The sequence below is a fragment of the Aquarana catesbeiana genome, linkage group LG05 (genome assembly GCF_042186555.1).
Source record: "Aquarana catesbeiana isolate 2022-GZ linkage group LG05, ASM4218655v1, whole genome shotgun sequence".
NCBI classification, from domain to species: domain Eukaryota; kingdom Metazoa; phylum Chordata; class Amphibia; order Anura; family Ranidae; genus Aquarana; species Aquarana catesbeiana.
In genome coordinates, this window is record NC_133328.1 from 410,643,492 (window position 1) to 410,658,323 (window position 14,832).

Here is a 14,832-nt window from a genome sequence, read left to right on the forward strand (position 1 = left end):
CAGTATTTTAGGCTGCATTGTCCCCAAGGTAATACTTAAAATCTGGCCTGTTAGTGGGTCCTGAGGACAGGAGTTGAGAACCACTGCACTAGATGGAGCTAATGATCATAAAGATCTATCTATCTATCTATCTATCTATATATATCAGGCAAAACACAGGATTATTTATGACAACTGAATGACTACTTGAGACATTTTTTTTTTTTAATTTATAAAAAACACACTCCTAAAGGCTGGTAGACACAGGCCAAATATTGGCCGATTCAAGAGAAACTGACCAACAATCAGCCGGTGTGTAGAACGGCCTGTCCGACAGAAGCTGGGCTAATGACCAGCCTTTTTCTTTTTTTTTTGAAAACTGAGAATTTTTTATTAAAATAGATTTTCACACAGAAGATCACAGGGTATTCACCAAAGAGGAAAATAGCATCATACAAGTACATAAAACAGCACAATACAATAATGGTCGTATTGTGTACTCATATTGCTAGCCAAAAAGGAAGTAGATGTACATATTAAAAATGCAGCAAACAGTTATAAAAGCGAAGATCCTAACACCCACTACAGAGATATACTGTATAATCCAAAGTGCAACGCCATGTGGTGGTACCAGTGGTGAATATCAAGCATAAACAAGAAAAAGGGAAGAGGAAGGAAGAAAGTCAGGAGAAAGAGAGAGATGGAGCCCAGACAACCAGACTGTCAGGCAAAGCCACAACCAGCCTCCTCCATATAATAAGACTAAATCAAGGTTCCTTGCAAACTGGGGTCAGTGAGGGGGGTACTCCAGATAATCCCAGAGTTCCCAAACCCGATTATGTTTATCCAGGAAATTGTTACGAGAAGCTGTAAGGTATTCCATCCTCTTTACATCCCAGATTCTGGTATGGAGTTCCATCAGGGAGAGGGGCTCTGTACTTTTCCATTTGAGCACAACCAGACATCTAGCTGCCATAAGGATACGTGTCAGTAACTTTTTGGATTATTTTAAAAATGTACGAGGAGGGAGCCTTTAAAGAAAAGTTTTGAGAGAGAAGGGAATCCAGGACCCAAAGAGTGAATGTATAAGAGAATGGATAGCCTGCCAATAGGGGATAAAGAGTGGACAACTCCAGTATATATGCTGAAGAGTACCTAGTTCTGTCCGGCAGTGCCAACAATGGTTATCTGCAGCAGGGATTATCGACCTAAGCAGTACTGGAATCATACCAATGGAAGAAGATTTTACACCGATTTTCTTTATATAGCGTAAATATGGAACTTTTGGAAGCCTGGGACCATATGGCTTGCCAGGTTGGGAGAGGCAATTCCACGTCTAAGCCTGGCTATACATTGTTTGAATCTTTAATGGATTTGAACCGTTAATGGGCAGGCTGAAAGTACCAAGTTGATGGATTGATCAACTTGGGTACAACCAGCCTGCTGGATTCTCTTGCGATTATCATTAGCGGTGGCTATAGCCGCTAGCGATAATCATTGTCTTCCCCCGCCGGAAGAAGACAATTTCTGATTTCCTTGTCAACACTGTCTTTGTCTGCAACCCGTGCTTGCAGGAAATAAATTTGCACTGTGTATGGCCTGCCCAAGATTAATTCCCATTTGCGCATATACAGTATGCTTAAATGTTGGCAGAAGGGAGAGAGTATCTTATAGATCTGGGAAATCAGCCCTAGCCTCAATGCACGCTTTCTTTAAAAACGTTGCTTCTGCAGGAGGAGTTTTGTCTTCTGTAGAAGCAGCTCAATGTTATCCTATGTGTCCATGCACATTAGGATGATCAGAAGCATATTTTGAGCTCAACGTTTAGAGGTAGGAAAAAAACCCTTCTGTTTAGAGGTTGATTGGAGCTTACTGGCAGAAAAGAAAAAACAAAAACAAAAAAACGTAAAACTCTCCTAAACTCGTTTATACTTTGCACAAAAAATACTCTACTGTATATGAACAGACGCCTTTTAAGCCCAGTGTGCGTGGAGCCTTAGAGGGTGGTCCTGCCAGACAGGTTCTTTCAAAGGCTGCCAATTCAGAAGAATGGAGAGAGCTAGTAAGAGATTGAGCATTATGATGGATCTATAGAGAGGTAAAAAAAAAAAAAAAAAAAAAAAAGGCCTGTCTGGGGAGATCAAAAGCCTCCTGAATAAGGATGAGCTCCGGAGTGTTCGCACACCCCACGTGCAGAACCCGCCAGGAAGTCGGCACGGCGCTAATCACAAGCAGTGAGACATTTCCCGATCTCTGCAGCCGCACATCGGGAAAATGTCTCACTGCTTGTGATTAGCGCAGCGCAGTGCCGACTTCCTGGCGGGCTCTGCACGTGGAGTGTGCAAACATGCCGGAGCTCAGCCTTACTCCTGAAGGCCTGAAAAAGGTCGGAGATTTCTAGTTCTAGCATCCACCAGTTGACCAAAATGGAAAAAGGCCCTATCTTTCCAGTAATAAGACATCTGCACAGTTAAGCTTGACTGGCCTTTATAGAATGGGCATGCTGGCAAGCCAGTGTCTGATCAGCGCTCGCACCCAACGGCTGCGAGCGCTGATCACTGTGTTCTGGCGGGGGGGGGGCAGTTATTAGAACACAAAACTCATTGGAGGAGATTGCTTTATTAACATTGCTTGTGTTAGTACAGCGATTAGTGTAAGTAGATTAGAACATTAAGATAACACAGCCTCAGCCAGTGATGACAGTACAGCACCATATAGCTGTGGTCATTGCTGTACTTTACTCAATTATATGCATTGTGCAAAGCAACAAAGACCTGACTGGTGTAGAGTGTCCATTCCTCTCCCAGTCAGCTCTGCAGAAGATTATACTGTAGAAGGTCAATATATCAATTTAAAGACAAATGCAAATACTTATAGTAGGTCTATGAAAACCATTTTAAGGACTTTTTATTAAATACAGGGGGTACGTTGTTTTTATCCAAGTGGAGTTCAGCTTTAAAAAAAAAAAAAAAAAAAAAAAAAAAGCAACAAAATAGGTCTACTTCCGGATAATAAACCACTTATCTTAGCAAACTACGAATGTAAGCAGTGTATGGCAGGTAACCTTCATAGAACACTAATCCAGAGAAATATCTAATACTAGGCTAAATAAATCACCAAATGCCCTTCCTCAATAGCCTTGCTAGATAATAAAGTGTGATTATCTTTTTGTTAAGTGATAAAATAGAAGGACGTAAGCCACATGCATCATGAGAGTGGATATTCTGCCTGGAGCACAAGCACATTAGAATTACTTACCGAGATCTTCTTTCTGGGATGCCACTAAATCCGGCAAATGACTGACTTCTGAGAATCCCATTAGGTCCTCCTGGAGGAAATGTCTGAGAGCCCACAGACATGATATCAGGGCTTCTGAAAGATAACTCTGCAAGACAAACCAGAAGGGGGTTTTAGCAGGCCTTTGTGTAAAGAGAATACAATGAAATGCTTTTTGTGTTATCACAGTTGATAAGTGAAGCCTGAACAACACAGATTGGAAATGGCACTGATGGGCTTCTACCTTGGGGAATAATTGTAAGATGGAGAGAACCTGTTTTATGGTTTTCCTCAATGTCAGTCATACTTGCCAAGCAGTACAACTTTTCTATATATTTTACACAGCTTAATGCTAAAAATGCACATTTTCATATGCGTTAAGGGCATTTTTTTTTTTTTTTAATAGTATGATATGAAATGAAAGTGCCAAAAAAACAACACTGCATGAACACCTAAATAAACATGAATTGTAGTCCGTAGTAGTGCAGTCCCTTAAAAGTAGACAAAAACCTAACTGACATTTAATTAGATCATATCATCAACAATTACCATTTTTCTTTTAGTCTCCGTTCACACTGGTGTGACTTGTCATGCGACTTTGGACAAAGTTACATGGCAAGTCACAGCCAATTGATTTCAATAGCATCCGTTCCAATCTATGTGACTCAGAAAGGGTTCCTGCACTACTTTGATGCAACTTTTTTTGCAACTCGGATGCCAGAGTGTCTAAAGTTTCATCAAATTTGCACTAGCGTGAACAGAGCCTAAATGAAAGATTTGCAGTTTTCTCCTCTTTCATGCTTTGTTGCTGCTGATCTCCTGCAGCCTAATTGCAACTCCAGGTTTCAGTGAACTGGTCCAAACAAACTATTTGCTTCACTAGCAAAGCAGTGGCTGTGTGCGCTGTATAAAACTGTATGTAGCCTCCGCTACATACATTATACAATCCTATGTTCCAGCAGCAGGACCTCAACTTCTTCAAACTTTAATTTTCTTTGTCATGGCTCACGAATACATAAGAATGTAGTGGGGTGGTTTTCACCTAACTTTCTAAACACTACAGGAATCTGTGCTATCTTTCTTAAAAGGGGGTTGTAAAATCTCCTTTTTTTTTTTAAAATAACAAACATGTCATACTTGCCTCCACTGTGCAGTTCGTTCTGCACAGAGTGGCCCAATCCGCCTCTTCTGGGGTCCCTCAGCGGCGCTGGTGGCTCCTAACCGCATCGAGTGTGCGCTTCCGAGTCCTGCATCTGTGTCCATTGGATTTGACTGACAGCAGCGGGAGCCAATGGCTGCGCTGCTATCAATCTATCCAATCAGGACATGGGACACCAGCTAAGAGCTGGTCTGTTTGTTCATGGCCGGAGGATGACAGCTTTCAGGTAAGTAAAACGGGGGGGGGGGGGCTGGCGCGGCTGCAGCACTTACAGAAGGTTTTTAACCTTAATGCATAGATTGCATTAAGGTGAAAAAGCATAAGGGTTTGCAACCCCTTTGAAGCGTTGCTAAGCCCACAACAGTAAAATCAGTCTGTATATGCAGTAAAGCATGCTCGTTATACTCACTGTGGAACCTAAGGGGTTAATCCTGCACATTTTATAAAAAGGCTGTTTGATCCTGTCTTCTCTGATCCCCCCTATTTTCCACTGTTCCCAATCCATCTCCTGATAGTACAGAGCCTTGGGGGCACTCTGCACATGCTCAGTTTGCTACGTATTGCTAGAAAGTTTTTTTTTTTTTTTTTGGGAGGGTGGACTTGATTAGCACAGGGCCAATCAGCACTGTCCATACAGAGGATCGGGAGTCATGCTGTCTCATAGGACAGCCAGAGGAGAATAAAAGCAGTTCCTACAAGCTTTAACCAGTGCTCGGCCAGACACTGATAGAAGTCACAAGACTGCTATATACTGCTGATGAGAAAAGGTATTCATCAGTTTATATTTAATAAAATAATTGCATTTCCATGTTCTGTGTACTGTGGAAGATCAGATAGTGAATGCAGGGTCCTGGGTTTAGTAACACTTTAAAGGAGGATCTTTGCCCTGTATAAAAAATGAAAAAAAGTCAGCAGCTATTAATCCTGTAGCTTCTGACATTTACATTTTTTTTGTGGGGGGGGGGATGCCGGAAGATCACTGTGGCAATCGTCTGGTTTGATCATCTGTCAAGCCACTGGGAATAGGTGGGACTCCTTGGTGAAAGGAATCTAAAGCTAAGCTTCTTGTTAAAGCGGGGTTCCACCCAAATTTTGAACAATATCTGTATGTATTCTCTTCCTTGCCTAGATGCTGACATGCCATTTAAAAAAATTTAAATCGCCGTAATTACCTTTTATTTTTCTATTTTTCTTTGCACTTCCTGGTTCTCCTCCCGTGGGAGTAGGCATGTTTCTAGCCTCTCCCAGACTCCTGGGAGCTAGTCTCAGGCTTCCCAGGATGCCACTGAGCATGTGCGGGAACGAGCGGTGAATGCTGGGAGCACAGCATTCACCACATCCAGGAAATAAATGCTTGTGGGCTTCAAATGCCCACAATGAAGATGGAAACCGCCTGCAGTGAATAATATAAGTTATTCTTTCCGACGAAATCTGACACAGGCGGACATATTACACACAATATGTGAGTATGTAATGCTGAGAAGAAAAGTTTGTGAATGAACTCAAAAAAAAAAAAAAAACGATAGATAGGTGGACCCCCGCTTTAAATGTTTCCAATGTTATTACATTCATCTCTATCTGTCATTACGTAATGAAATGTTATACACAATTTGACTTCACTTGCTGGTGCTTGTGTGATCTCTCATTGCACATCTCGATAATAAAACCCAAAACATAAATCAACATGTAACTGTGATAAAACATTGTCCAGCTACCAGAACAAATTTAGATGCAGCAGCTATGTGCTCTGTATGTATCCTCAGCTACATACAGTATACAGCTCTGTGTTTTATAAGTGGGACACTTCCAGAACAAAATTAAGTCAGGCTAAGGGTGCCTAGCCATTCACAGTGTGCTTTGTATTCTGTAAATACAAAACTTCCTCCGATTGGCTGAGATGGAGAGGGGACGAATTAGGTCATGATATCCACCTCAGCCAATCAGAGGATGCTTTGTATTCATCCATAGAATACAAAGCTCACTGTGAATCGCTGAGCAGCACTCAGACCGACTTGACATGAAGTTCCGTCCCGCTGCTGAGAAAACATACAGTTTATACAGTGCACATAGGCGCTGCATCTGTTAGTAAATCTTTTATTTGAACCAGCTTGGTCCAAACTAACTATAGAAAAGTTCACTAAAAAGTATAAAAGTATCATTCTGGTCTCAAAAAAAAATAATAATACGCTGGACACCTTATTATTGGTTTATTTGCACTTCCGGTTTTCTCTTAGTCCCCTGCAAAGTCCCACAAATACCTGTAGATCCTGCCAGTGAAGTCCACCTAATGCAGCTTCCTGCGATAGTGTTGTAATGCTACACTGCTCCTGAACTCAGAACTGCTGCCACTCATGTAGGCTGTGCCTGCCTTCACAACGATGAGAGGTTGTTGCAGGGGATGTGGCTATTAGAATTATCATTACTGATTCACAAACCTATAGCTTGTCAATCAGTACCTGGGCTTATCTAGTCCTGTCCACTGCCTTCTAGAAGGACAACCTTTGCTATTGAAGAGATCCCACTGTGAGCTGCAGTGTCTGGGAGGGAGAGCATCAGTCAAAGGAAGGTTTGGCTCTGTTCAGCAAAGTAAAGATGTTTTTACATTTTAGTGATTGCTCTAATGTCCATGTGCACAAGCTAGTGAACATTATTAGATGGATCACCAAATTCTAAGAAGAGTTCCCAATGTTACATAAACACAATGATACTCATGCAGGAAAACACACAAGCTTTTATAGAGGCAATAAAAATAAACATGAGGTTTGAAGTCAGCAGGCTGGAGAGCAGGCACGTAATACATGTTGTGCTATTTGTGGAAATCAGCAGGATTCTTGTATATACAGCTCGCTTCCCACCCTCCTCTCTCAATCATTCTCACATTTATTTTTTATTCCTTGATCAGATCATTTCCCATTTATAAGAAACAAAAGAAAGTCTCATGGAGGGCAATCTTGGCTTCACCCATTCTTTATTTAATGCAAAGCAGATTTTAAAAACCAGCCAAAATCCATCTGGCCAATAACCATCTCACTTGCTATTTGCAATCTTTTTCAAGGCAATCATTTCTCATCATTCAATCATTATGGGTACCACTTGCAACACATGAATTTGTCACATCGCCTTCACAACAGTGTTCATTTCAACATCAAAATTTCAATTTAGTTTTAGGCTCGGTTCACACTGCTGCGACAGCAAAGTCTTTGCCCTGCGACTTCCTTCTGACTTGGATGCTATTTAGGAGCCTGTACAAGGGATGAAGTCGCACCCAAGTTGGACCAAAGTAGTGCAGGAACCTTTTCTAAAGTCTAAGCCAGTGGTCATCAACCCTGTCCTCAGGGCCCACTAATAGGCCAGGTTTGCAAGATAACTGAAATACATCACAGGTGATATAATTTGCTGCTCAGTGATTGCAGTATTCTAGTATGCATCTCCCCAAGGTAATACAGAAAACCTGGCCTGTTAGTGGGCCCTGAGGACAGGGTTGATGACCACTGGTCTAAGCGACTTGTGTAGGATCATCTCTCATAGGAAAACTTTGCATTTGAAATATCATGTGACCTGGGGTCTCACACGTTAGATCTCATGTTGTAGCAATGTGAACCGGGTCTCAGTCAGTCTTTTGACGAAAGTGCAATTTTAGTTTTAGTTGTATTGTAGTCAGCTGAATTGTTTGTTTTAGTCGCATTTTAGTAGAATAAAATCATTTTAATCAACTAAAGTTGAATGGGTCTAGTTAAATTGTAATGCATTATTAAAGCATTTCTCTAGAATTTTCAAACTCATTATATACTCCTGGAGTAAAAAAAAAAAAAAAAAAAAAAAAATGTTATTTATGGTATTAAGGTTTGACCATGCACTACAGACACAGATTTAGACGTTGTGATATATAACCAGTGTTAATTTCGATATCAAATTTCGATGTAGTCAGTCTTTTGACGAAAATGCCATTTTAGTTATCTGCAATTGTTTTAGTTGTATTTTAGTCAGTGTTAATTTAGTTGACGAAAATATTTACTTCAACGAAGTTAAGAGTGCTTCACAAATGTAGGAGTGACTTTACTCAGTCTTCCTTTGTTACAAACACGCAGTAAAAATACTTGTACCTAAAAAAAAAAAAATCACGCAACAAAAATTTATAATAAATTCTTTATAGATGATTGACAGAAAGAAGAGGAAAAACATCCTGCAAATCAGATTTTTTTGAGGACTACTATACACAATATCTCTGATGTTACTATTAATAACAGAAGGGTCTCTGTTTTAAAAGGAACCCAAACAAATGTGACTGAAACACATTAGGATTCCAAGTGCCAGTATAGGAGGCCTAGCCCACCATCATGGGAAGGTGGAGTGCCACACATTCAACCCTGTCCTTGCATACTAAACAAACCCATTAATGACACAAAAAATAAAGCTGTAACAAATCAGGCAATAAAAAATAAAAAATAGGAAAACCATTTGCCAAATAGCGTGAACATCGCTCTGCTTATGACCAGAATCATAAAATGATGGTAAAGGCCCTGTCTATAGATGAAGTTCCCAATAGGAAGCTGTAGAAGTGGAAGAGAGAAAATATATCCTAAAGCATATGGGAAAAATGTATCGATCCGTTCATCTATATATCCACTGCCCATTCTCCACAATCTCGTTCACCCTAGAAAACCAATCCCTCAATGAAGGCACTCATGTAGTCCTCCAAAACATAAATATACAAGGCTCTTAGCTGCATTAAGGAGGTAGGACACTAGAGTGTTTTTATACCACTTAATGGAGGAAGGTGTCATATGATATAAAAGTTCCAGTGTCCAGAAATTGCAAGCGACGAGTCATAACTTGTGTATTGCCTATCAAACGGACTTGCTTATAGGATATTCCCACCACAGAGGCAGGATCATATCTTCCACTCTATAGCCTCTCCAATACCCTGACAAGACATTGGGATACATTGAAGCCAACAGAGTTGATACATACCCTGTACCACATGCCATTTTTCGTATGCAGCAACTGAGGGTTATGGAGTGAAAATTATCAAAAGTGATTCCTGCCAAGAACAGAATATCGACAAGCCACACTGGAAACTCTGTCTCATTTTCATTGTTTGCTGCTGCTAAAGCAAGCCTGTGTTTAAAATCATAATGGAAGATCATCCAGCATGAACTTTAAACATACTGAATGTATGCAGGATTCAAGAATCTATTTTCAGGTCCTGATAAAATAACCAAAAATCCTTTTTTAAGGACAGCCATACAACAGGCCACAAATAACAAAAGAGTGAAATAGCACCGTGTAGAGAACGGTTATAAATTTGTTCTAATAAGAACGTTAAATTATTGGATATTTTGTGGCTTCGGACTAACATTATGCCCATGTATGACTGGTACATAATTTAACACATAAATGGAAGTAATTAGCAGAACTTGTTCGATGGTAGGCTGGACTGCCTAAGGCAGCCTTTCTCAACCTTTTTACCCCTGAGGAACCCTTGAAAAACATTTTCAGGCTCTTGGGGAACTCCTGTTAAAAAAAGAATGCAGTCTACAGCTCACGATACATTAGCATGATTAATACATGAAAGAAAGTTTGAAATAGAAGAATAAGTAATGTAGTGAAATTAGTGTCCACTCTAACATTAGCGGTCAGTTTAGAATTACCCCCTTCCATTGGTGATCAGTAAAGGTGGGAGATCAATCCACCATTGCTCAAAGAACCCCTAGCAACTTTAAGAGGAACCCTAGTGTTCCACGGAACCCTGGTTGAGAAACACTGGCCTAAAGCATTCATAGCTTGAAGCACTGCAGAAATAGCGCACTGATCTATAGCCAGTCATACATTCATGCACCAGGCAAAGGGCAACTAATGTTTATTGGTACATTATATGGTGATCCCTCATATAAGAAAAAAATATCTGATTAGTTAAAATCCAGATCACTGAAGGTCTAAGTAATAGGCACCTTTTCTTTTCTAACAGCGTAGGAAATGTTCAAATATGAAGAGAAAAGTGGCATATCAAGTGAAGCATTAAAGAAAAGGTTAATTAATATAGTCAATGTACCATCCAGAACTCAAAAGGAAAATGGTTTCTTTTCTTTCACATAATAAATGTTCTTTTTGAGCCTTGTTTGTCTTAATGATTGCTTTTTTTCCTCTATGAAATTTTGCGTGCCAAGTGAAAATGTTTCCATGGCAGCAACTGCTACACCATATTAATCAGACCCTGCAAGAGCCAACTCAATTTATATTCAGATTAAAACAGTAAAGCCAAGTAGATTAAAAAGTCGTGATACAAGGTAAACCAACAAAAATTAGTTGTGTCCAACATATTTTTAGTTTAAAAAAAAAAAATCCAAAATTAGCTGACTATTTGTTAAGGTAATGTCTGTGGGTTTGCCAACAAAAGTGTTTCAAACTGCTGACTGATGTTTACCCAGGCTGGAATTTTGTTTTCTTTAATTAGAAAGCAAGGTACTCTTGTCAGTAGACCGTAGGGACAAGTGGGGTCACTGTGGAGGAGTCCTGAATGCTCTAACTACATCTCAATGTTAATGGGATCTGAACAACCTGATCATGAGGGATGGAATGCAGACCAAGCAAGATCAAGAGCTGGAGATAGATATAGAGCAGACCATAATACTGGCCAAATACAGACACTGTAGTACCATATAGCTCGGGATAGACTTTCACTGTCTGTACATGGTTTAAGATCTCTGCAGAAAATTGATGTTGTTAGTTCACTTAATATCGTATGCATGGACAAAGCAAGAATAATTCCAACTGCACATTTCGGGAAAGTGGCATCAGTCACTTTCTTATTCAGAATCAGAAAGTTCTATTTGCCCATTTAGGAGCAGAGATCACCTAATGCATGGGAATGGTGAATATTGATTGTTTATTTCTAAATGGCCAGATCCCTCTTGTGTATAAGCAGTTTTAGGGAATACACTAGTAGGCAGGTCGCATACAGGTGTGCTGGTTTAGCTACTGACTGGCCCAGGCCGGGAGGGAAAGTTCATGTGTGTGCTGCAGTTTCCGGGCTTTTTGAATTGAGCCTACCCACCCATAGTATGAATCTGGGAGAAGGCTGGGTTCAAGGCTTTTTTTTGGATCAGCTAGCACTATCAGGACATGCTGTGACTTCTCTGAAGGGGGACTGCTGCATTTTGCAGTCCACCGGGGGTACTGAAGATATGGAGATCAACCAGCAAACGGAGGACTACCTTGTGGCAGTGGTGTATTTAGGTTTTGTGCTGCCCTAGGCCTGACTAAACTCATGCACCCCCTAATTTAAATACGACTCACCCCTTGCTGCCGAGGCCACACCCCTTCCTGTTTAAGACCCGTCCTATCATCTGTAAACCACACCCCTTCCTCTTTAGGCTCATTTGGCACCTTTCAGGGGGGAGGGGGGAACAGGTACCCTTCCCCACTCCCTGGAGACTGCAACTAAATGTGGACTGTTTAAAGGGTTTGCATTGATTTTAGCATGCATGGAGCACTTTGCACATGCCAGTGGCGGCTGGTGCTCAAAATTTTTGGGGGGGTGCAAACAAACTAAGAAATTCAGAAAAAAAGACATCAATTGCAGCCTCACTGTGCCCCATCAAATGCAGCCACTGTGCCCACCAAACGCAGCCACTGTGCCCACCAAACGCAGCCACTGTGCCTCATCAAACGCAGCCACTGTGCCTCATCAAACGCAGCCACTGTGCCCCACCAAACGCAGCCACTGTGCCCCACCAAACGCAGCCACTGTGCCCATCAATTTCAGCCACTGTGCCATCAAACGCAGCCACTGTGCCCACAAAACGCAGCCACTGTGCCCACAAAACGCAGCCACTGTGCCCACAAAACGCAGCCACTGTGCCCACAAAACGCAGCCACTGTGCCCACAAAACGCAGCCACTGTGCCCATCAAACGCAGCCACTGTGCCCACCAAACGCAGCCACTGTGCCCACCAAACGCAGCCACTGTGCCCACCAAACGCAGCCACTGTGCCCACCAAACGCAGCCACTGTGCCATCAAATGCAGCCATTGTGCCTCATCAAACGCAGCCACTGTGCCCACCAAACGCAGCCACTGTGCCATCAAATGCAGCCATTGTGCCTCATCAAACGCAGCCACTGTGCCCCACCAAACGCAGCCACTGTGCCCCACCAAACGCAGCCACTGTGCCCATCAATTTCAGCCACTGTGCCATCAAACGCAGCCACTGCCATCAAACGCAGCCACTGTGCCCACAAAACGCAGCCACTGTGCCCACAAAACGCAGCCACTGTGCCCACAAAACGCAGCCACTGTGCCCACAAAACGCAGCCACTGTGCCCATCAAACGCAGCCACTGTGCCCACCAAACGCAGCCACTGTGCCCACCAAACGCAGCCACTGTGCCCACCAAACGCAGCCACTGTGCCCACCAAACGCAGCCACTGTGCCATCAAATGCAGCCATTGTGCCCCATCAAACGCTGTCACTGTGCCCCATCAATTGCAGCCACTGTGCCTTTAAACGCAGCCATTGTGCCCCATCAAATGCTGTCACTGTGCCCCATCAATTGCAGCCACTGTGCCTTTAAACGCAGCCATTGTGCCCCATCAAATGCTGTCACTGTGCCCCATCAATTGCAGCCACTGTGCCTTTAAACGCAGCCATTGTGCCCCATCAAACGTGTCACTGTGCCCCATCAATTGTAGCCACTGTGCCATCAAATGCCAACACTGTTCCCATAAAACTCTTATAATTTTTTTCAATAACTTTACCTGCTGTGCCGAGGAGAAGGGTCAAGCAGTGTGGAGGAGGGTAGACGGAGCATAAGGCTCCACCTCCGCCAGTCATCGGCCGCTTATGGGGGCGTGAGTCACACGCCGCCCCCCGCATGAGAGAAAGTCCCCCCACCCGTCTTCCTGATTCCCAGCTCCCGCGGCCGCCCCCCGCACACATGCAGCCCACGGCAGCCGCCTTGCTGTAGCGGGCGGCGCTGCTGTGTATGGGCGTGCTTGTCAGAGGGTGGAGGGGCGTGAGCTCTGCTAAGCACGCCCATACACACGCCCCTTCACTCTCTGCCAAGCACGCCCATACACAACAGCGCCGCTACAGCAAGGCGGCCGCTGTGGGCTGCATGTGTGCGGGGGGCGGCCGCGGGAGCTGGGAATCGGGTGGGGGGACTTTCTCTCATGCGGGGGGGCGGCTTTTTTTGCCGCCCCCCGCAAAGTGCCGCCCTAGGCCTAGGCCTTGTCGGCCTAGGCCAAAACACAGCCCTGCCTTGTGGAAGAAAGCCTGGGCAGCCAACTAGTCATAGTTAGGTTCAGGATATGGACACTGTTCATGTTAAACTATTTTGCTGGAAACTCTAAAGTTGCATCAACTGTTCCAAGTCTGGTCTGAAGTTATTTAAAGGGGTACATGATGGTTCCTGGTGTATCAAAAGAACTTGGGTTAGCAAAGCTCGGGTACTACAAATGTCTACTCAGCAAGTCAAGCAGGAGAAGCAATGTAGTTGGTATGGGTAACCAAGTGTTAGAACAAGCTACAATGCAACCAGTCATGAAGCCTGGGTACTTGGAATAGGCGACGGGTCCTCTGGTAGCAAGGGGGTTGATGTTCTGGCTCCCTCACCAATGGTCAGTTTCCAGCAGCAACCGGAACCAAACTTGCATTACAGCGATCCATGATCCTGGTCGCAGGGTATGGAAAGGAAGGAGCTAACAAGTGCACGCATTAGGTTTGCGCTCTGTGCATAATGGGACCAAATTCTTTTACTGGGAGTGAGGCAACAGAGGTATGCTGGACTGGTGGAGAGAGTATGGACTCTACAGCATCCCTCCTAATTGCAACATACAGCAAGCTACAGCATTTTCAGAGGAACTGTATTTGTATTACTGTACAAAGTGAAACTGCCCAAATGTTAGACTTTCACATTACAGCAGTCCCCCCCCTGGTCCCAGGAATTGGTGAGTGCATGCACAGCGAAAAGTTCCCCCACGTGTAGGGTGAGTGGTCCCACTCACAAACTACTGCAATGAAAAGCCACAGAACTATACATTAGAACCTAGGTATACTGCTGGACATCATTTTCAAAAATAAGGACATTTATATGATGCTGGACTTCCATTTTCAGCCTGTATAGCAATGCAAGAGTAATGGGCTTATCTACTAATCAAACTAATTTATTCTAGGCACATTTTGGCAGCTATTTTGTGCATGGCCTCACTATGGTGCTTGGTACCACTGCCTAATGTATACAAGCACAGTACACTCTGCCTACAGGGGGGGGGGGGGGGGGGGGGACAACAAATGTATATAGACAAATGTATACACAGTTTGGGTAGAAATGAACACCCACATGCATAATTTCCCAGAGAATACAGTAAAATATAGAATTCTGGTAATTCACAAACATACAAAGCAAGTTAAGAAATGCAT

The 14,832-nt window shown here is 43.1% G+C and overlaps 1 protein-coding gene across 4 annotated transcripts in view; it reads right to left on the minus strand.

Annotated features, from left to right (window-relative positions):
• RIPOR2 (RHO family interacting cell polarization regulator 2) overlaps positions 1-14,832 on the minus strand; it is a 233,411-nt gene that overhangs the window by 131,144 nt on the left and 87,435 nt on the right. For all 4 annotated transcript variants that reach the window (XM_073631170.1, XM_073631167.1, XM_073631169.1 and 1 more), the window contains exon 2: positions 3,238-3,364. In XM_073631170.1, coding sequence (XP_073487271.1) covers positions 3,238-3,364 — 127 coding nt within the window. The remainder of the gene's footprint in view (positions 1-3,237; positions 3,365-14,832) is intronic.